The 23312-nt window shown below is 35.9% G+C and overlaps 1 protein-coding gene across 1 annotated transcript in view; it reads left to right on the top strand.

The window, feature by feature from the left end:
- Positions 1–1206: 1206 nt before the first annotated feature.
- Positions 1207–23312, top strand: part of LOC104911851 (inactive dipeptidyl peptidase 10-like) — a 31722-nt gene continuing 9616 nt past the window's right edge. Inside the window, exons 1-2 of the mRNA XM_019617430.1 lie at positions 1207–1281; positions 2647–2721. Coding sequence (XP_019472975.1) covers positions 1273–1281; positions 2647–2721 — 84 coding nt within the window. The 5' untranslated portion in view covers positions 1207–1272. The remainder of the gene's footprint in view (positions 1282–2646; positions 2722–23312) is intronic.

Raw genomic sequence — 23312 nt, 5'->3', positions numbered from 1 at the left:
TTAATAAGGCTCAACATCTCCTGACAAAGCAAGGAGCTTGAAAAGTGGCTGATATGCAGACATGGCAGTGGAAGAAGCATTTTCCAGATGACAAAATGATGCCTAAGGCTTTTTTTTTTCCCCCCCCCCACTGTTTCCAATGCGATATTTTTTCAATACTTTCTTTAAAATTCAAAACCACTGTTCTCCGGAGAAGAGAACAAATCATTGAGGTCAAGCTCTTGACAAACTTCTTTTTAATAAATAAACAAATCTATTCCCTGTAGCAAACATCTCAGTACACAATCTCCCCAGGGTTTCAGCAGCATACATCTAGTCTCCCATAGAGAGGACTGCAGATTTTTTTTAAATCCACCACGTGTGATCTCATCACCTCAGTCAGAGAGTTGGTTGATGAAATACCTTAGGCACATATACGGAGAAAAACTGGAATCTGTCTCTCTTTTGTTTTAGTCCACTGATGAATTCTGAGTTTATTTTCCATGGTGGACAGGAGGAATGAGTCTGGTTATAATGTGCTTTTTCTCTGTTTTTGAACTAGCAGGGCTTATGCTGTGCATGGAAGTGCTATTTCTGAATTTATTGCTAAGATTGTCTGAAAACAAAATAAAAACACAGTTGTAACTTAAACCCCTCTGAAATTCTGTTTGAATTGAACATTTGATTCCTGGAAGGCTTGGTTGTAAATCCAGCTTTAAAAATAGGTTAATAATGTTTTTAGGGTAATTTTAGTAAATCAGCATTGCTGTCAGCCTTTGCTGTGCAAACTTGTTTTCTTATGGCCTAATTTTTATTTTCTTGGTTCTTAAGTGGAACATTAAAAAGTACAAAATAGCTTTATGGTCTTTTCACAAGAATTCCATTACACTGAAAACTGTTTTGCCAAAGCCATTCTCTGCAGTCAAGAGATTATGGTTCACTGGCATTGCCCTTATACCGTGTGTACAAGGTTTTGCTGGAAGCATACAAAATTTTGCAGGTGAGCACAAGCTGGATGAACAAAGTAATTTTCTGTAGGATTCAGATTAGGTTTAGGGTTTGAATCCCAAATCAACAAGACTCCACTTGGATACAGAGTATGAGAGTAGCTCCTGGTGGTGGTGTTTCAGATTGCCAATACTTTGCAGCTGAGCTAGTCAGGTGTTAGCATTAATTGTTTTACTTTTATGGTGGTATAATAAGTAACTGAAGATTCTTATTAAATGCTGGAAATGTTAAGTGCCACATTCCCTCAGAAAGAGTTTGGATATCTGCCTGGATTGCATACTGCTTATGAATGAGGTAGTAGGGACAATAATTAATAAACTGAACCAAATCCAAGAATTTTCACATCTAAAATATTTTCAGTGATGTGCCAAACAAAAGGCATGTTGTCCATGCATTTAGTATCTGGTGGTTATCTCATGAGAGGTTGTTTGTACATGGTGGAAATCTATTCTTTGTACTTCATAGATTAAAAAATTCCTCACAGCCTTAAAAGATCCTTTTGTCTTCTTGCCTCAGGACAGCTGACTTATCTTCATACTGTTGTGCTACTGTGCGCAGTTTTTTATTCCAAAAGTTATTTTTTCCTTTTGACTGGATTTGGGTAACTTGGTTCTAGTTATATTACATAGTAACTTTAGTTTAGATTGTATGTCAAAACGTTGCATCTTCTTAGCTTATTGGAAGATTAACCTTATGAATGCATTGGTCTGTGATTTCTGGTTAGTGTACCTTAACTCCTCCCATTTATTTCTTTAGATTAACAGTAGGATTAGGCTAAGCATAACAGGATGCTCAAAAAGCAAAATCAGAAAAGATCTTTATATGTTGATCTGCAGAGCTATTCATACGTTTTTCCTCATCTTGTACCTTTGTGATTCCGTTTTTCTATACTACTTCTTATTTTAATTCTTTTACTTCTCCCTTCCCCTCTCATTTTGCAGATAGATTCATTAGAAATTACTTCCTGTAACACACTTTAAAGCACACTTTATCTTTCTTCTACATTAGATGCATTAAATTTTTTCAACGTCAGTGTTATCCTTTTATTGAGTTACAACCCTGAATTCAATTGGGTGTCACGTAGTCTTAGCTAGATATAAAACAATATTAGTTTTACAATGATATTTTATGTTCCACTTTACCTTTCACTAAGCATTTTACTTCCTATAAGAAAGAGGATTTTTCTTTAGTGCAAACTGGCATGCAAAATGTTTCTGTGTGGTGTTGAAAGAAACATAGCAAGGACACAGTGCACACCTGTTCTTTTTTGTAGTAGTAGTTGTGCATTATCTTTAAAGCTTAACTAAGTGACAGGTCTCCCATGTAATCATTCCTGATGAACACACCAATCAATGCACCTCCCCTCTTCCTTTGAAAATGAATTGGTTTTAGTTGTTACCGTTAAGCTTAGTGCCTGTAATCATGGCAAAAAACACTCATCAGCTTCTGACTTTGTAGTTAGTCTTGAAGCCAGATTAATTTATCACCACTCTACTGACACCTGCAAATTAGACTAAGAATTATTGCAGTTCATCTTTTGTGTAAATTAAGCAGGTTTTCCTAATCAGATCTCTTATGGAGAATTATTAAATTAACTGTAATTTGGAAAAAATGATCTTTCCTTTTGTGTACTCACTTTTATTGCTACTTCATTTGTAGGTAACTTTCAAAGCATCGAAATACTCAGTTTCACCAGACTTAAGATTTGTTCTTCTTGCATATGATGTAAAACAGGTAAGCCAACAGTTCATTGGTAAACAACTCTTTACATTAAAAAGCTGAAGGCATTGTTGTTTTGTGTATTCTGAATGTAACTCCACGCAACATAGTTTGAATCAAGTACTTAATTTCTCTTTCCATGACTTTCTAATAAAATGATGGCAACGTGTGTATTTAAGCAAAAATATTGAAAGACTTTCAATTGAGGTAAATTGCTCTGACTTCTCAGTAGTGTTTTACCTGTTGTATTGTGGAGGTTTCATAATCCTTAAACTCTTACTAGCTGATTACGTGAAACCCAATATGAAATATTCTAGAGGTATCAATGTAAAATTACTCATTTACTTGAGACTAGATGCAAGTAGATATTTTTCTACTGATTCTGCTGGATTCTATATCAAACTTTTCTTACAGTATGTATGGACAGATCAGCAGGAAACAGATGTTGTTTGGTTCACTGGTTTTGTTGTGGAGGGTTCCTGTTTGATTCTTATGTGAAAAATTCTTTCTCCTTGCTGTTTCCCTTCTTCATTGTTCCTTATTATGTGAAAGAGGTCTTGTAATCCTTCATAATAACTTAATTTCCTTATTTGACCTACTGAAATTTTTGCTTTGAATGAGTTTGGGATTTTCTTAGCAATGTAGCCAATAGAGAAAAATGGAAAGTCATGAAAATATCCTCCTCACATTAAACACAATAGGGTCAGTGCTGAATCTGTCCCTCAGTAAATGTGATCCACTAACATGCAAACAGTAGTGATGGTGGTTAGCTTTGGATGACGGTTGTGATCCCGTAATTGGTCTCATGGTTTTCAAACCAGAACAATGTTTATATGCTCCAGAAGTAGTAGTGACAGTGCCAAAACTGGTTAATAGCATGGTGTTGTCAGCTCAATCCTCAGTTCTTGTTAACAATGATGCTATTGAATTTTCTCACGTTCTGAAAAGAATCTATTCCTTAAGGTAAGAAGGAAAATTACCGAAAAGTGTAGTCCACTGTCAAAACTTAGTAAAGTTACTATTGCGAATAAGTGGTAAAAAGCAATTTTTTATTTAAATATTCCAATTCTTGAGAAATTTCTTAGGCTGGTGAGGCACTTCAATGTTTTCTCAAAATCCTTGGGGGACAAGGTGTACAATTCCTTGGGAAACCTCTGTATTTCCGCATCACTATTTCTTGTATCATGAAGGAGTAAGATAATGCTCATTTTTCCTGGATTGCCTTGTGTTTTTCCTCAATCAGAGCCTGATTTAGTGATTCTGGAAAAGAGGAAATCCACTCATCTTTCTTTTTCCAGTTTTTCACTGTCACTCATTAAATCAATTGTCTATAAAATTAAGAAAAATAAACTTTGTAAATAAATTGGAGATTTTTAAATAAATAGCAGAAGAATCAGGGCAGACTCTTTCCTCAGAAGAATGCATTTGAATGTAGGACGATGCATTTGAATATGTCTTCTTACAAAAGTGAGGATTTGCTTCTTGTTGCATATTAAAACACAGTGGATTTTAAGGAGTAATGGTTTAATACCCTGTACAAGGAACTGCAAATAACTTCTAGGCATTTAGGTGGCATCTCTGCAAATTTTAATAGATCTCTGGACCTCTCTCCCTCTGTTTGCCATTTATTTTTCCATCTTTGTTATGGTTTAGGGGATTTAATTGCACTGTAAGATATTTGATGGGTTTTCTGCTCTTACTGAGTATTGAGGCTTTGTTTTTTTTTTTTTTAATGATAATGGTTGCTTACATACATTAATCTGTGTTCTTTGTAACATACATTGATACAGCTGGAACAAATTTATTAATAAACAGTTTTATGAATAAGCTAACGTGCTTCAGTTGAACAGATTGAAGAAAAATAGAGGCAAATGTTTCTTCAAGACATTTTGTCATGAAATTGTAATTAGAAATAAGGTTATTTTGATGTTTTGATTAAAAATAAATGTTGAGTTAAATTTAGTAGTTGAATATTTATTTTACAATTGTCAGCATTTTCTTTAATCTATTTTATGCTTGAAATAGCAAACTTTAATTAAATTTGCAGTTGTTTCAGCACAATTAAGAATGTCCTCTACGCATAATGGCACATAAATCTGCATGAAAATAAGGCATCTTTGAGTACAAAACTAATAATTGAATGAATTATTTAAACCATGCTTACTGGAAGGAGCAAAACTTCTATTTGGCATAGTAGTTGTTTCAGTCTATCTCTATAAACTTGGAATTCCTTTGCTGTGCAATTCAAAGTGTTGTAAATTGATTTCTGGACATCCTTGTCATAGCAGATTATAAAATGTAAGCCAGCATTTGTGGCATAAGGACTGCAGCTGTCTGGTAAATTCCTATTTTTTCTTAACATAAGTCTTTTCAATTTTAGAGGTCCTTTCTTTGTACTCTTTGCTGTAGTATTCCATGCTTCTGAAATGCTTTCATCGATTCTCCAAGTATTTGACTTTGCCATAACTTGCACGGATTGACTGTGTGTAATTCAGACTTGATCATTCACTGTAATTTAATCAGCATCACTAAAAAGTCTAATTTTTGCAAGGCAGCAGATCAGTATGTAGGAGCGAATTTGAGAAATTAACACACGTGTTCTTGCTGAATGTCCTACCAACCTGATTCTTCTGGGACCATGTGAATGCAGCAGCAGGGAAACCTTTGTGTGTATTGTATGCAGGGGGGAATAGTTCTGCAGTGGTATATCTTTTTGATTTTGATTTTTCTTTGAAGATTATCAAGGTATGAGCAGAGAATGTGATACTCTGAGAGTTCGAACATCTAAGCCAGTTGAGATTTCCAGAGGAAAGGTTGTTTCTTTATTGCTTTTAATAAAGTGTGTGTTAAAATGACCTTTAAACCTTTTCTCACTCTGCTGGTGGTATTATTCACAACTACCAAAAACTGCATTATACTTTTGATTAGAAAATGGAAATCAAACATTCCATTCTTGTGTTAATGATTAAGGATGAGGCAGTAAATCTACAGTTTTGTAGTGCAGTGAACACTCAGATGCAGAGAATTTCTTTTTGCCAGTGGGAATTTTGTGTGTCTCTCAGCAGAAAGTTGTCCCTGGAGACCAAGTGAAACTAAAATAAGTTTTATTCTAGATACAAGTGCTTCTTTTTTTGTTTATCATGGACATCATAGGCATCTTCTTACTATGTTTTTTCTTGAATATAATATGCCCTCATATAATGAACAATGAACAAATGAATAAGTAAATGGGATCAGTGTCTCTTTTTCTTTGTATCCTCACTTGGTTTAACAATTTCTTCCTTGTGACTTACTGTTGTGGGTTTTTTTTTCCTACAAAATACCCTTTCCCTCTTTCTGCTTTCAAATCCCTATTGAATAGCAACTTTCAGGAATTTTTCCTTCTTTATTCTCTTTCCTATTACTAATGCTTATTTTCCTCTTTCAGCGTATACTGTATTTGTGGTTTGACATCAGCTTTTGGTTCAAAATCATGCTTAATAAAATATTAAAGTTCATCTCTAGTCTAGAAGCATAAGAATTTACAAATTCTCTGAAGTAGAAAATGCTTTTCCTGAGATGGGGCTTCAAAGTGTAATGTCTTTTAGCTAGAGAATTTTAATAAAACAGTGTGTTTAGCTTACAGCAGTGTAAAAATAATAATTTTTAAGGTAAGATCAGGATAAAAAAATAATATTCTTCACAAAGAGGAGAAAAGCAGAGCTGTGGATCTAAATGGGTGGAGTGTATCATTTTTCATTCAGTAGGAATGAGATTTTTTTTCAAAACTGTTTCTGAATATTTGTAAGTTACTGTATTGAAAGGAAGACAAGAATTCAACAGCAAACCCCAAAAGAAAGAAGTTAGTTATCTGCGGTGCGTTGATGCCTGTCATCACTTTACTGCTGTAATCTCTATTTTTAGAGGATAATGAGGGAGTACTGACCACAGGATGGAGAATGGAGAGAGAATAGCAAGAAGGGGTGTTCTCATCCAACTCTCAGAGTTTGTGTCTGACACAGGCAGCGTAGCGTATCAAGTGCACTGAAGTGCTTCTTCAGGAGTTTATCTGCAGATAAGAAGAATCCATGAGGGGAAAAAATTCAGTGCAGTCTTAAATTACGATTATCTGATCGACATTAAGAGATTATCTTCCTACTAATTAGATGGAAACTAAATGTTCAGTTGTTGGTAATCTTCTCGGTCAGTGAAATTAATCATTAGATTTTTTTCCTTTGAAAATTAAAGGATAAAGAAATTACCTTGCATTATTTCTTAATTTTAGTCAATGCACTGTTTGGTGTTAAATACTTGGAACATGTGCAAGTGTTTTTAACAAGATTTTTATACAGTGCTTCTGAAAATCTGACTTTGAAGAGCATTATCTAGAGTAAACTTCAATAGAGCTGAAGTTTGGTAACATACAGAAAAAAAGATTAAATGAGAGCTGTCTTCCGACACAGGAAAAATATTTACTCATGAGGTTTCTCCTTTCAAAATACTTCCTGTATCAGTAACGATCTAGACAGTATTTTATGTACTGCTGTATATGAAGTAAATATCTGATATAAAATTCCTGCAACCTATTTTTTTCTTCAGAAATGCATATGTCTTCACTATTTATGTCTTTCTTAGATCATTCTCTAACTAAAGAGGCAAATAACCTAAAAGATTAAGTCTGATCTGTAATATCAGAGAATGAAATCAGCCTCTGAAATTTAATTAGTGTTAGCAGATTTGAGGTGAGCAAACCAAGTGAATGGGTTGAAAACATATTCCTCTTTGTTTGGAAATTACAGGAAGTATTTTTTGAATGAAGATTGTGGTAAGGAAAGAAAGCATAGGATTCCCAGTCATATGTTAAATTATATCTATTAATTATTCCTGAATAGTAATATATGGAAACATTTGTGATAAACCTAGCTTTGCATAATATTTCTCACCTTTTACTGAGCCTCCCACATCTTGACACTATGCTTATATCCTGTTACAGTTCTCTTTTGGGTTTGACTTTAAAAATATGTGTAAATATTTGCTAGGTTCTTAATGTATTACCTTTTCATCAGGAAAAGATACTTTGAGCATTTCTTATCAATACCTACAAAAGTAAAATTCATTTAGAAAGAAGGAATCTGTAGAAGCTGTTCTGTTATCCTCAGGAGGATAGGGAGTTTAGTTCCAAAGTACACAGAAACCTTCCTTCATCTATGGAACAGGTAGGAGCTTTCCCAGAACTCAGGGTTTTTTTGGTTGTTATTTTTTTGTGTTTAATGTTTCTCACCATTTTACCAGTTCTCCTGTTCAGTACTAAGTAATAATAATTTTCAAGTATTGCAAAATGTATTTCCATTTTTGAGAGTGAGGAGAGATTTTTTCCTTAGATTGTCTTTCTTGTGCTTGCACAAAGTGAGCTGTAAGTCCAACAAGTTGAGAATCAGGAGAGCTGAAAAATGCGAAGAATTAAGTTGTATATAAGTGGGAACAGCACCATTAGAGCTATGATATCTATGCAGTTCTGAGACCTGCAAATTTCAGATTTCTTTCCACTTTATTGATGTTCAGGGCGTTGGAGAGGCTTTGTTTAGAGTACTGATTCATGAAGTTAAGACACCAGACACAGTTAGCTGTTGGAGTATGCAACTGAAGTGGGAAACTGTGGCAGCTTTCCAGCATGTAGCCATGCTGTCACTTCATACTAGCACAGGAAAATAGTTGTCTTAGGTCTCCCTGCTCCAGAGAAATGCATGCTGCAGATAAGGGAGTTTATAATATCCAGTACTGCTAAAAAGTGGTTGGTATACAAAATTAGATAAAAAAGAGTATGCAATAAAATGCATCGTTTTTTGTTGTTGTTGTTGTTGTTTTGTTTTAGAGGAATGTAAACTGTCATGTCTGTGATACTTAAGCGGATATTTGTTCAATAGATTACATATGCTGCTATGGCAATCACTTTGTCATGTTAAGTAAACTTTTTAAAAAAAAAAAAAAAAAGCCTTGAAATGTTATTTTCTGTTGTGACTAGTGTCTCCAACCCACACACAGCCGTTCTGAAATAATGAATAGTCTCCTTGTATATAGGATTCATCTTATAGAAGTGGCAGGAGCATCGGTACTGTCAGAGGTGATCTCTGCATTGCTTGGTCTCTGCACTCTTGTCAGCCAATATGAAATAGACTAGACTCCATTTTCAGCCCCTCCACCTGTCACTGTTGTGCCAAATGTGTGGCACTGTTTGCCCAAGCTGCGTTGCCCTTTTCCTGACTGGGCATAGCATGGCTTTGCTACATGTCTAAGATTGCTTTCAAGGTCTCTGGGATGATTTGCTTTTCCTTATGGCCTCAGAGAATGGGACATTCCAGCCAGTCATCATACACAGCTATACAGAAAATGTTCAGTTTTGTGAATTCATGCTACAGAGATGAAAGTGTATTTTCTTTCGAATATCACCTACTTCCTAGCTCAGCTGTGACATGGCAAGGCAGGCTTGGAGTGGATGGATTGCCCACCTTCCCTTCCAGAAGTGGAGGAACACTGGTATGATCCACATGTGCTGTGCAGTCATACCCATCATCTCTCCGCAGAGAGCCACCATGGTCAGAATGAATGAAAACACTTTATACTTTCCCACTTCTTTTTCTTCTTTTTTCTTTTTCTTTTTTTCCCTCAAAAATGGTGAATATTATAGGTATGGATTTTTCTCCTTCACTGTTCAGGATAACAGTTTTGCAAGGACATACTTGACAAATGCTCTTCATACAAAGAACGTTTTTGTTAAATGAAACTGTTTTTCTATTTTTATGATTGCTCTCTTAAATTCTGATCTGTGAACATCGTGCTTTTATAACCTGGGACTATGCATTGAAATATACTCTTTGGCAACCACTGGAAGGCGTATAATAATGACAACACAGTTCATTATTTGCCTTTTCCAAATTTATGGATTTGCACTTTGACTTTTGCAAACTAAATTGTTTCTTCTACATCGGCCATCTGGAGATATATAGATATGGTAGTATTTTAAGAAGGGAAAATTAAGAAGCTCCTCCTGACTGCTGTGATTTTGTTGCTGGTCAGACAGAAGTCGTTTTGAAATACTCTAGATGGTCATACTGCGCTTGTAAATCTGGTGGAAGTTGGGAATATTCGGTAGTAGATATAGTTTCTGGGCTTTGCAGACAAGAGGCAATGGAAGTATTACGCAGGAACTTATCTGTTATCAGCAGCGCTGCCCAGAGGAACTGCAGACATCCCTAATTTGCAGGTCACATCTCTGTCTGCCCCAGTTTGAAAGCTGTTGCTCTTCATCTTCCCTTCTGTCTTCTTCCATTCGTTACGATAATTTCTTTTAGAAAAACTATACAATATAATAGTTGTATTGAGTGTGATATTTCCTGATCCACTAGTCTTTCAATCTGTTTTAGACATATAATTTTAATTTGGGAGCCTGAAGATTTGTCATGCAGTACCTGAAGTTCCCTTCTGCCACCCTTTGTAAATTTACTGTTGCTTAACATCGGTATGATAGTATGCATTTTCTCGTACTGCATTTTATGGTACTTTATGGATAGCTTTGGTTCTCTGGCTTTTCTGTACATTTAATAGAACATATTGTGCATAGGTTTTATTAAATAAATACCTAAAAAGAATTATCAGGAATTGAGTGTAATGGGACTTAAAAGAACCATCACTCTGCCTTCAAAGTACTCCCTCTGCCTCTAAGCTCTCGATGAACACAGTGGCTCAACTTCAGAGAAAGCCTCCCTCTGTCCAAGGTACTCACTGCCTTCAGCCACTCCAGAAATATTGGAGCGATTTTGAAGTTTAATTACTTCAAATGCTGAACTGGAGTTGCATCTGATTAGCTTCCAATTTAAATAGAATTTTGTTTCTGTTTTTTCTTTTTCTGAGCTAAAACTTCATAATGCCTTCTGAGGCAGAATTTTGTATGGTATGGGCAGAGTTGCTGGGGGAAAAAAAAGGACTCATTTGGAAATGGGACTTTGTGGAGTACTTCTTGCTTAAACACCATGTATTTATGATAAATATGTTTACAGTGTTGGGAAATGTGTCACGCTTTTTTTGTGTGTGTGAGGTTTTTCACCCAGCCCTGTGCCATGATGCATGTAAGGGAGATGGACAGATGACACACAACCTGTCTTTAATCTGAACATCCAACAGCAATATAACTGTGACAGTATGTTTTTAGCCTGAATCATACAGCAGGTGCAGCAGAATGACAGAGACTGCGTTTGTGTTTTTCCCTCTTGTTGCATTTAAACTAAAAGCACTATTAAAATTCACACAATGGGTTGTTATTCTCAGATCTTGCTTTGGTTTTGTTTCACAGTAATGTTGCAGGTTTGGTCCTTAACATAGCTGACAAAATTTCAGATGTCGTACCAGGAAGCTTTATCACATGAGCTATTAGCTGTGAAGTTGAAGACATTGTATGTGTGTATGCATGTAAATAAGTGGAGGGTAAGACAGGAAAGATGTCTGTATAGAAGGATAAGTGCAATGTATTTCAGCTGTTTATGTATGAAAACAGCTTGCACTTGGTAAAGGTTTCAACTTGGTTGAGCTTTTATATCCTTCACCAATTACTATCATCAAACTCTTCACAATGCTGCAGGAAAGCTTTTTATGTTTATCATCTGAAATAACTTATGGAAACTTACAGCCTACTTAGGCATCATGTCTGTTCATATGCATGGTAACTGCAGGTTTGTTGGATGCATTACTATAGCTTAAAGTGTTCCACATTGCTGAACTCTTGTTTTAGTGAATAACTTTGAAGAGGATAAACTGATCATAGAATGTGAGATAGGGTAAAATTTTTACACAGCATTGCATATTTTACCATGTCATTAGTGTATTAATCTTTCAAAGTTTGTAACTTGTTTCTTGGATATTAATTAAAGGAAGTATACTGGGAAAGGAGTTTGAAGGTGATACAAAGAGACACAAATGAAATCTGTGTTTCATTGAGTTAGTTGTCTGTATTTCTTCTAACAGTCCTTTGGGCAGGTTTACCTTTTTGGCATAAAAAAAATCTCTCTTCCATCTGATTTTTCTTTTTTAAATTAGTGCCTGCATAATCTGCTGTGGATACTTTCAAGCTAAAGAATGGCGTAAGTATCCTTGACTTGAGCAGTGATTATTCTGACTTTCCAATCAAGTAACATGCTGTGATAATACCCTTGAAATCTGGGATTCAGTGCTTGACTTCTTAACTTCTAAGCTCTAAAGAAATAATGTGATTAAGAGCTGGCTCCTGATCCCATTGAATTCATTGACCTGATTCAGTGGTGGTGGATCAGGCTTTTCATGTATAACACACAAGAGTGAAATAAAGCTTTAAAACTACTTTGTCTATTCAGTTAATGGTGATCATTGCTGGAGAGCTGGGCAGTAAGAAACCGGATGAGGTTCAACAAAAGCAAGTGTAGGGTCTTACACCTAGGGAGGAATAATTGCATGCACCAATACAGGCTGGGGGATGAGCTGCTGGAGAGGAGCTCTGCAGAGAGGGACCTGGGCGTCCTGGTGGACGACAGGTTGGCCATGAGCCAGCAGTGTGCCCTCATGGCCAAAAAGGCCAATGGCATTCTGGGGTGCATTAAGAAGAGCGTGTCCAGCAGGTCGAGGGAGGTGATCCTCCCCCTCTACTCTGCCCTGGTAAGGCCTCATCTGGAGTACTGTGTCCAGTTCTGGGCCCCCCAGTACAAAAAAGACAGGGATCTCTTGGAAAGAGTCCAGCGGAGGGTCACAAAGATGTTGAAGGGCCTGGAGCATCTGCCCTATGAAGAAAGGCTAAGTGAACTGGGTCTGTTTAGCCTTGAGAAAAGAAGACTGAGAGGTGACCTGATCCAGGTTTATAAATATCTGAGGTGTGGCGGCCATAGCGGTGAGGCCAGTCTCTTTTCAGTGGTACGTGGAGACAGGACGAGGGGAAATGGACATAAGCTGCAGCACAGGAAGTTTCGCACGAATGTGCGTAAGAACTTCTTCACGGTGAGGTGACGGAGCACTGGAACAGGCTGCCCAGGGAGGTTGTGGAGACTCCTTCCCTGGAGATATTCAAGTCTCGCCTGGACGCCTACCTGTGCGACCTGGTGTAGGGAACCTGCTTTGGCAGGGGGGTTGGTCTCGATGATCTCTAGAGGTCCCTTCCAACCCCTACAATTCTGTGATTCTGTGATTCTGTGATGATTGTGAGGCTAAATTTTCTTGAGAAAAAGTTTGATAGTCAGGTGAGAAATTGAAGAAAGTCAAATAGGAAGAGCTAGCAAACTCTCTGATGTTTGAGTATGCCTGTAATACTCCAGTCTGTTTTGAAAATATTTTTGAGCCAGCTTGAAGGTTATAAGTGACTGTATGAGCGAAATACTTTTTCTTTAAATGAAAAAACATCACTTTTTATAATCATTCTTTCAGTGTGATAGTCATTTTATAGAGCTGTTGGACTCCAAAGTTCCAGCCAACCAGCAGCATCCAAGGTCCTCTTCTGCACAGAAGTCCTGCTGAGAGCAGAAGCCACAAATGTTGCCATATATACAATTACAATATTTGAGAGCATGTATTTTCCAAACATTGTAGAAATGTGCCATGGAACAATGACTTACTACAGCAGTTGAAAATGAAGAGCTGTCTGTACTAGAAGAATGTTGGCGGTTGTAGGGAAAATTTCTGTTCAATGTTTTGCATCAGAACTTTGTTCACAGTGCAGTTGGTGCTTTCATTTCCAAGGTACTGGAATCTTAAATGAAATCTTAATTTGAAAATCCCTACCTTGTCAACCAGTAAATAATAAGTGCAGGTTAAAAATTAAGAGGATTTTTGCTAGAATTGGAGACTAAAAGATGGTACTACTTCCAGTTCTTTTAAGGTAACTGTTTAACAGAGACAGCATATATGATCTCAATATAGAAGAATTTTAAAGCATAAGTTTTTAAACAGAAAAGCCTAGGTTAGTGTGAATTGTCTGATTCCTCGGGGATCTGTACTGGTTCTCAAAAACAGTGTTGACAGAGTGGAATAAGAAAAGAAATGAGATTAGTCAAGATGTCTAGGTACTATCCATTCATTTGGATGAACAGTGGTGTTGGGCATAAGTAAATAGCGATGATGCTTTACTTTAAAAAGATATATTTTGTAACCTAATAAAGTTGCTATTTCTAAGGTAGTAATATAATTATAAATACTACCAAACTGAACTTTTGCCTTTTAAGAAACCTTTTAGTCAGACTTCCCATCTTTTAGTGAAGACGTTTATGTGATTTGAGAGCTTTCTCAAAGGACATAATGCTGCTAATGTTGCTAGAAGGGATTGCAATTTTCAATCAATGTTTTATAGTTATTTCACTTGTTTTGTTTTTCTTGCTGAAATTCAAAAGGATATGAACATTGTTATTGCTTCCATTTTTTAGACTGCTTTCCAAAATTAATCATGTTTCTTGGAGTTGCCACTCCTCCTCCTCTCCCATTTCTCAGAGTTTTAACATTTCTTATCCAGTTTCTATATTTTTTAATCGAATATAGCATATTCTTTGTATTTCTGTCTATCTGTTTGCAAAATCTGCGCTGAGTTTTGTATCATTTCTGTTGTCTCTGCTTGGACATCTTTCCAAACTCTCACTTTCTCCCACTGTTTCTAAGGAAGCTCTTATGCTGTTAGAAAACTATCATTTCTAATCATAATGGTTTCATAAATACTATTATCAAACATGATAAGAGGCCAGTATCTAGTTAGAGGTACATTCAATATGTTTACCAAATCAAATTTTTGCCTTTTTAACTTTTTCACATATCATTGCTTTTCAAGTCGTTTTATCTCAGTCATTTTCAACTCTCTCCCCAGTTGTTAAATCAATTTTGATGTTTATTCATATGGTACCCATCATATCTATTCTTTCTTCAACTTCAGCAACTTACTTGTATTTTGATCATCTGCCAACTTGATCAGGGTATTAGCACTGACCTTCTTTATTTCTTAGCAAACCATCTGCCCTGCAGGTGGGTGTTCCTTAGTGACACAAAATTGATTCAGCGTAATGCAATGGACTTGGGTTTTATTTAAGCAGTATATTTTAACATTATATCCCTGGTAAAAAATTGCAGCGTTGACAAGTTAGAGAATGTCATGTTATCCTAGCGGCAGGAAAGGGTTATTTTTCTCCTTGCTTCTTTAGTTAACTGAACCACTTTCTGGCTTAGCATTAAGTGGCCTCAGAATCCTGCAGACCTGCTTTGCCTTTGCAGTCTGGAATGTAAAACAGACAAAATCTCCTTGATCAGATCACTGTTAGGAAAAGTCATTTATTTGGCCTAACAACCTTGACTGTATCCTATTAAGCCAAGGAATTGATTTATTTATTTTTACTAGCTTATGGGAGTTTGTAAAGGGGAGCCTGCAGTTTTCTTGGTGCTTACAGTTTTTCTTATGTGTACATCTTAGAATTCATTAAACCAGCCGTGCAAGTTAATCATCTTTGGTGCTACTGCAGTATTGTCTGAATGTGCTTTTGTTGGTGCTAGCTTTGATAGCTATAGAGCTAGAAATTATGCCTATGGGCTGTGACCTATTTGGAGAATGTGACTAGTTTGCTCATGTTATTAACGATATATGCATCAATAAATGAATGACAAAGTTGCATTAATTTATGTGGTTCTGTTAAGATGCATGATACTTTACAAAGTACATAGTAAGTCTCAAGATAAAGGACCTTTGGGTTGAAATATTAGAGGCACTCAGGGCATAAAACAAATTATGTCCTGCTATGGAACAAATTATCCCTTGGTTATAGGCACACTCTCTTGAATGTGAACAGAATGCACCTGGATGAATTGACTTCCAGACACTCAAAGTGAATTAAAGATAAAACTGTTTAAATCTTAATAGTAATTTTGTACAAGTTCTGTTCTCATTATTTTTTATGAACTGTATATACCTAGGCATTTCTACCTAACTCTCTTCAGTGTTTCTATAGATTTATGTATTTTTAATGTCTTCTGGTTTGAATGTTTCAAACAATCTGTTTCATCATCACCTGCTATGAGAAAAGATATGCACTTGATTGAATTTGAAATAGAGTTCAGCCAAATTTAAATTATTTTAAGAGTCTACAACATACAGCCATCATGTTCAAAGACAGAATTTCGGATCTGTAGGAGATATTAACTTTCAAGTTGACATTTCTCGTCTCTAGCAGTGATTGCATCTGCAGATTCTGCATAAGTGGTATACTGAGTAAAGTGAAAGTTTAATTATAAGGGGAAACTTAATTGAATATTTCTGTTTGATTAATAATAGAGAAGCAGGAACATCATGTTTGATTTTAGGCATAAGCCATGTAAGGGGTGTTGAAAGATTGCTGTTGGTGTGTGAAACGAGTTAGAATGCTAAGATGTGCTTTTCTTACTGGGTCACTGTGTTTCTGGTGACTGAGTATGGGCCATGACCTCTATGAGTTGTAAATGCGCAGACCACAGGAGTCAAGGTAAAGGTCACAAGGCTTTTACTGCAAAGTCTCTCAGTTGACTGTCAATATATTATCTTCAGTATAGTGAATGGAGCACTGTCTCCTAAGTAGCAATCCAACAGTTTTATTTAACTGAGTAAAAACATACTGAGAAGGGGGAAAAGGATGAAGGTTATCCTTTGCTCAAACTACCCAAGAAATAACACACCCAGCAATTTCAGAATCAGTGGGGCCCAGTTCGCATCCTATGTAAAATAATGTGAATCTCACATAACTGCAGAGTAAGATCACGAAGAAACAAGATTCTGCACAAAATTCTAACTTTTTAATACATAGAATACCTTGCTTTCTTATTTAAGTTAAAATTGAAGACACTTAAAGCATGTTTTTCAGTATTCTTGGTCATGATGCATGTGGAATAATGAGCTCATGTCTTGTACCCAACACAGTCTTTTTGATTGATAGATTTTATTTAGGGGATGGTGGAGAGCTGTTGGTTTTAGATTGTTGTGACTCATTACAAAATTTAGAGAGATCTAGTTTTCAACACTAAAAAATATGGGATGCACAGTAGAGAATTTGTTTTCATTTTCAGTAATATTATTTAGCTTTATTGACTCATTCTTGTAAATAGGTACAAATGTTCTGCCTTTTTCTATTTTATTTCTGGTAACAATGAGGTTTAGTAGAGCACAAGCACTGCTGGGGGTACTGATAAAGGAAGCTGCCCTGGTGGTGATACTTTGAATCTTCACCTTAGGAAACTTGTACTTTCTTAGAGACCTATGCTACATCTAACTGTTGTATCTAACCCATATGTTTTTGCTCTTGAAATTGGATAGAAGCTTCTAAAATGAATGCCAGCACTCCTGTGATAAGAATAGCCTTACAGTACAGCATGGGAAAGGGGAGAAGCTGCTGAACTTCTCAGTAAGGGTGTAATGTATATAATGGCAGGCAGACTGAAGGGTTTTTCTTCAGAGGATTTATTTCTAGGACTGTATTTGCTTTATTTTATTGACTCCTTAAACCAGATAGGATTCTGTGTTTTAACTCTGGGTAAAGAAAAAGGATGAGTTGACTTTAGATTATGACAGTGACTCAATGGATTTTTTTTAAAGAGATGTTCAAAATCATACAGAAATGATGATAGTGATGTGTTAATCACTGAGTAATGTCTGCCATTGGCACAATAATGTATTATTATCATAGTTACTTTTGGCCTTTAAGAGTAGGAAAGTATAATATTATCCTCATGTATACCTTTTCCAGTTTTATTTATTGCTTGTGGAAAAGCATGTTTTCTTATTTCTCTGTAGTACATCCAGCTATCGCAAATAATCAGTTTGTAGTGTTCATCTTCTAATCCTTAATTTAGTGTCACACTCCTAACTAAAATCACTGATGATGGCTTTTATGAATTGAAGAAGGCACAACTCTGCAAATGGCATTGCAATTTAATAAGAAATCACTTGGGAGTGATCACTTTCACTCAAAGTGGCCTGTATTTATTTCCTGTTCTATGTATTTGGAATTATGTTTATTCTCTTGTAATGCCAAATAAATAATCAAAATTAATAGATGTTTTGCCTGGGGAAGCTGTGGATGTCCCATCCCTGGAAGTGCTCAAGGTCAGGTAGGATGGGACCCTGGGTAGCCTGATCTAGTATGAGTGTCCCTGCCCGTGACAAGGGATTGGAACTGGGTGGGTTTTAAGATCCCTTCCAACCCAAGCCAGTTTGTACTTCAACCCCTGGTGTGCATTGGACTTGCAGAGAAAGTAACAGTTGTTTGTATTTGTAAAGGAGTACATCTGGTTTGTACACAGGCACTCTGTGTATTGGTATGTATGTCTGTGTATACCTGGCACTGCCCATGTTTTTATGTATATATGCTACTATTTTCCACCAATCCTATTGCAGAGTGGAGTTAGACCATACCTGAGCCTAGATCCTTAGTTAAATAGTATATTTCTCTTTTCTTGGAATTTATTGTTTGATTTAAGGCACTTTTAATTCACAACAAAGCCAAACATCCGTCCTAGGCACAGATACCACAGTAATACTGTAAAACACTGAGTGGTGTTTGCGTGTTTCTGCATATTCCTTTCATCTTCTACAAAATGGAGTGTATGCTACATTACTATGAATAACTTTCAGCAATTCCAAATCTTTCACTTTGATTTCCTGAGATCATAAGGATCTGCAGTGGCTGCTTTATATAATGGCCGATTTAATGAGTATGGTGTCATCAAAGTTGAAGCATCAATTTCAGTTTTTCTGCTACCACTAATGTTCCACTCTTAGAAGATGGAATATTATGTATGTATACAATATTGAATTTTCTCATTTTTTTTCTTTTATAGAAGGACTGCAGAATGAGTATGTGGTGATTTGAATGTGTGCATATATGTATGTAGAGATCCCTCTTCATTCCACATTGGCCTTTCTTTGAGAGTATTCATATATGTAGTTTCTGTTTTCTCAGTGGAGAAATGAGTTTCTTGCTCTGCCCAGGGCAAATCTGGAATCTCATTTAGTTGGGCTCTGAGCCATGGGCTGGCAGACGTGTTTGGGTTGGAAGGGATCTTTAAAATAATCTAAGTTCTACACCTTTGTAAAATGTTTAAATACATTTGGAATGAAATTGTTCTTCCTACAGAAGAATAAGGAGATGGATGTACCTGCTTGCTTTATTTTTGAAGTTTGGAGGCCCTTCCAACTTGAAGTTGAATGCAAATTGGTTCTTGTAGCAGTATGAAACAACAACAGAAAGGGCATTTTCAGAGACCTTTCCTTTAGCATATTTTCTCCACTTTTCTTCCAGCTCTTTGTGTAAAAGTTCACACTCTGAGTGGATTTAATTCTGTAAAATTATCAACTTTATTGGATAACAGCTGGAGATGTTTCTCTAAATGTCAGGTATTATCAGAGCACAGCACATTTGGAAGAAGTCAGACTGTATAACCCCAAGGTTATATGTATTTAAATCTGACTCCATTACATTTTCTACGAGACAGAACTTCTCTGTCTGAAAAGGCCTCTAATGTTTTTCTCTCATTAGTTGCTATATTTTGAAGTCGATGCATAAAAAAGCTGCACAAAGCGTTGACATACTGAGGTTGTATGTGTTTATTTAACTGTGAGATACAGTTCTGCGCTCTTCATTATTCCAAAACTTACATCTCCAAGAACAGGTTGGTCTCTTCTCTTGGAAGGACTGACAAAGGGAGATACTGTTATTTATGGAAATGAATTCTTCCGATTCTGTCCATTGTAAGTTGCCTGGCTTGAAAGCAGATTTGCCCAGAAAAACATCCCTGTGAATCCAGCCTAGAATCACTTCGATCTTTGAGTTCTTGCCCCAGGGAGGCCATGAGCCCTGGGCACAGTGGGGATGGATCTCAAGTGCAGAGCTTTGGAAAGTCCTTGGAGGCAGGAAGAGGGCTCTGCTGGTGGCAGCTGTTGGGAGAGCACTGAGCGGCCTTCACCAGCAACATCTTAAAGGCAGCAATGGGTGGCTGCCAGGGCATGGAGTGTGATGGTGCAGCAAATAGAAGAGGTGAGCTGAGAAGAGAGGAGAGAATAGCAAAATGTTCAGATTAAAAATTTTGCTTGATGATTTAGATAATCAGGGAATAAACTGATGTAAACTTGAGGATTGTACCAAACTGGGTTACTGGAAGCCAAGAGACAATGTTAGAATTCAAAGCTGTGTGAACAAATTGGAAAAATGTTTTGAATAAGCACAATATAATTCAGTAACCACAGAGGCAAGCTGCTACATTTAAGTTGGAGTAAAACAGTATATAAGTACTCACTAGACAATGTATTGTAGACAACAGTATTGTAAAAATAATAACAAAAAAATAAAGTGTGGGATCACAATAGTTAACAGATTGAACTCATAAATAATAATCCTTAAGAAAAATAAATTACATTTCAGTGTATAATTATGTATGTTTTTTGTTGGATATGAAGTCTTGAAACCATTATTTAGGTTAAGGCCTGAAAGAATTGTGTTTCCTTAGCCTCAACATGGAAACGATGGGGCTGTAAGTCTTCAAATAAGTAAAAGGTTTCTGCAAATAATAAGATGATAAACTTCTCTTTTTGTGTGCTCTTTTAGTAGGAAAAGGATTAGTCTGTAGCCTACCAAATATGGATTAGATTGAATATAAAACTTTCTAATTATAAAGATAAAAACTGAAATTACTTTTTTAGAAGGCTTGTAGAGACAAGACATGGTTAAACCAATATCTCTGGAATACTTTAGGAGCAGTTCAATTCTGTCTTGAGGTGAGACTTAGTTTACTGATTGTCATTCTGATTTTTTCATGATTTTTTGTATTAAGAATCGATATTTTAGATAATTAATTCCATACTGTTTATTAATGCAGTTTCATGCACTACATGTTGCAGTGCCTTCTGTGTAAAAGTGTCTTCTAAAAGAAATAGCTCAATAGTATTTACATAGATATATCTTCAGTGCCAGGTATCACTGACACCATTTGAACATAAACAGAAAACGAGAGAGAAGGCTAATCATGGAAAACAGCTTTGAACTCAAGATAGCTACCTGAGATTACATCTAACAGGAAAAGGTGTCCTACAACTGTTGGAAACTGGCATTGTTTGCTGTTGTGGGGAGTGATAAGAAACTACCATGGAGTTGGTCAGTTTGTGAGCATGATGCACTGCGCTATAAATCTTTGATGAGCATTATCAGATCAGGACTTTAATGAAGTACTTGAAACTGATGTTTCTATGGAAATAGGGAAGCTATTGTGTTGACAGATGGAGAATTCTATAAATATATAATATTATAAATATAATAATATAAATTCAACAAAATTATGAAATACTGAAAGACAAAGGAGAAAAGGTCTATCGGCACAACAGAATTAATTGTCGGGAGATCTACTTTAGCACAAGCAACACCATCTGTGCAATCGATTGTGCTGAAATGTCTGTGACCTGTTTTTTTGTTTTTTTTTTTTTGTATATCCTGTACCAGCTAGCACAGATGAATAAAATGCAGATATCTGTTCTCCTAAATTCATTGAAATTGCCTTTTTCTGTTTTGACAAGTCATTAGGTTGTTGCCAATAACCTCTTAAATGTCTTAAGAGAAGCACATATGGAACAGGAAACAAACTGTCCTGTATTTTATCAGCTAGGTTATCATGACAGGATCCAAGCTATGCTACCTGAAGGCAGTGGAAGGGAGATGTGTAGTGCTAATGAAGAAATTAAGCTTCGGAGATTCTGGTGGAAACAGCATTATCAGTAGCCATTACTGTATGCATTGTTAGTGATGATCTTGTCTTATGGGACAACAAACAAAAACAGAAACAAGCAGTTTTGCAATTACTAAATAAGAGTAAATAGCTGATGTAGCTTAATAAGTGGTCTGTTATGTCCTGTGACTGTATCATCAGAGAAGAGAATAGTTATCTCAGAAATATGTAACATCAGGAACAAGTGAAAAAGCTTCTATTTTAAAATAGAACAAAAGATGTGATAATAATGTTTCATAAAGGAAAAGCATGAAAAAAACGTTTTTAAAAAAATCTCTACGAGTCACTTTCCAAGCAATAAAAAAGCCCTAGAGAAATAAGGCATTGAAATATTTAGTACTTCTTGAGTTCATAGGGTCTCTTCATCTCTCTGTGTTATTTGTGAGCAAACAGAGTACCTGCTGCCTTACTGCTGCCAGAGTGAGTCAGTTGGAGAAGAAAAAATTAGATAGGGACTGCAATCTTTTCTTCAAAGTTATCCCACCGTATGCCTTGATCTCCGTTTGCATCCTCATTATTTGTTGGCATCTTCAGCTCAGTTTTGTGATCAGAAACTGGACATTATATCTTATATGTCATATGACTTTAGACTTTTTTTTTCTTTCTTATTTCTTTGAGCATGTTTCACTTGAATCAGCTAGCGCACATTTCTGTAAATATCAACACATGTAGGAATGTGTGTCTTCAAAACAAGATGTTATTTTAATGAAAATGTATAATGAAATATTTGTAAGGTGAAATTTTTAATCATACAGAAGTTGAAGATGATGATGCATAAGAATAATATGTGTGTAGATGTGTGTAAACATAAAAGACACGTTATGCTTGAGACTTACCAGTTTTGCTGTCATGTTACAATGACTTCAGTGAAGTTACACCTGGTTTTTAATGCTGTAGATGAATAAAGCAGGAAAGATTCATATAAATTTTTGCTGTAAGGCATCTCATACAAGACTCAGGAAACATTTTACATGATAGTGTAACTAATAGAATTTCAAATGGCAGAGATATATGAGGCTTTCAGAAGTTGTAATGCAAAACATTCTTTTTTGAATAATTCACTCATCTGAAATTATATATTGAAAAGGGATTGAGTTGCATATCCAAATATGCGGTGGTCTATCTCAACTCTTGATAAAGCAGAAGTTGTTTCTGCAGTTATTCTCAACTGCAGTTTGTATCATTTTACTGTTGGCTAAGTGAACTGAGTTTGATTGTGAATTAATTAACATTCTGCAGTAGATGTCTTTTTCTTGAGATAATTAATCTTATTGAAAAGTTATATATGGAATGGTTGAAGCTATAGCAAATTTTTTAGAGGTGCCTTTTTTGTTTGAAAAAGACAAATTACATGTCTAGAAATTTCTCTCTTATATCACTTTGGCAACAAATATTTTTTGCAGCTGGTAATATTTCATACCCCGAAGTATTAATGCTAGCCAGAAATTATTACCAGTGATATGCAGTGGTTCTTACCAGTCATGACAAATAATTTATGTTGATTGAAACAAACAAATGTGGCACTTTTAGTAGTTATAACCTTGTTGTTTAATTTCAGTGCTGCAAATTCATCAAGCTAGCTGAGATTAACTCTTTACAATTAGATGCAGAGCTTTCAGAAACAAGATATTCCACTTATAGAGACCAGAAATTACCTTTAAAAAAAATAGAAATAGACATTTAGATATCAGTACTAGCCAGACTTCTAGTGCAGCTCAGTTTTTTCCTGAAACTGAGTGGGAGCAGTTGGATGGATTCAAAGATGTGTAGAAATTCTTCTTCTCAATATTACAGACAATATTGTTGGTTATTTCTCAGGGCTTGCTCTGAAACCCATTGAAGAACCC

The sequence above is a fragment of the Meleagris gallopavo genome, chromosome 7 (assembly GCF_000146605.3).
Source record: "Meleagris gallopavo isolate NT-WF06-2002-E0010 breed Aviagen turkey brand Nicholas breeding stock chromosome 7, Turkey_5.1, whole genome shotgun sequence".
In the NCBI taxonomy this organism is placed as follows: domain Eukaryota; kingdom Metazoa; phylum Chordata; class Aves; order Galliformes; family Phasianidae; genus Meleagris; species Meleagris gallopavo.
The sequence above is the reverse complement of the archived record's forward strand: the minus strand, read 5'-3'. Positions and strand labels throughout refer to the sequence as shown.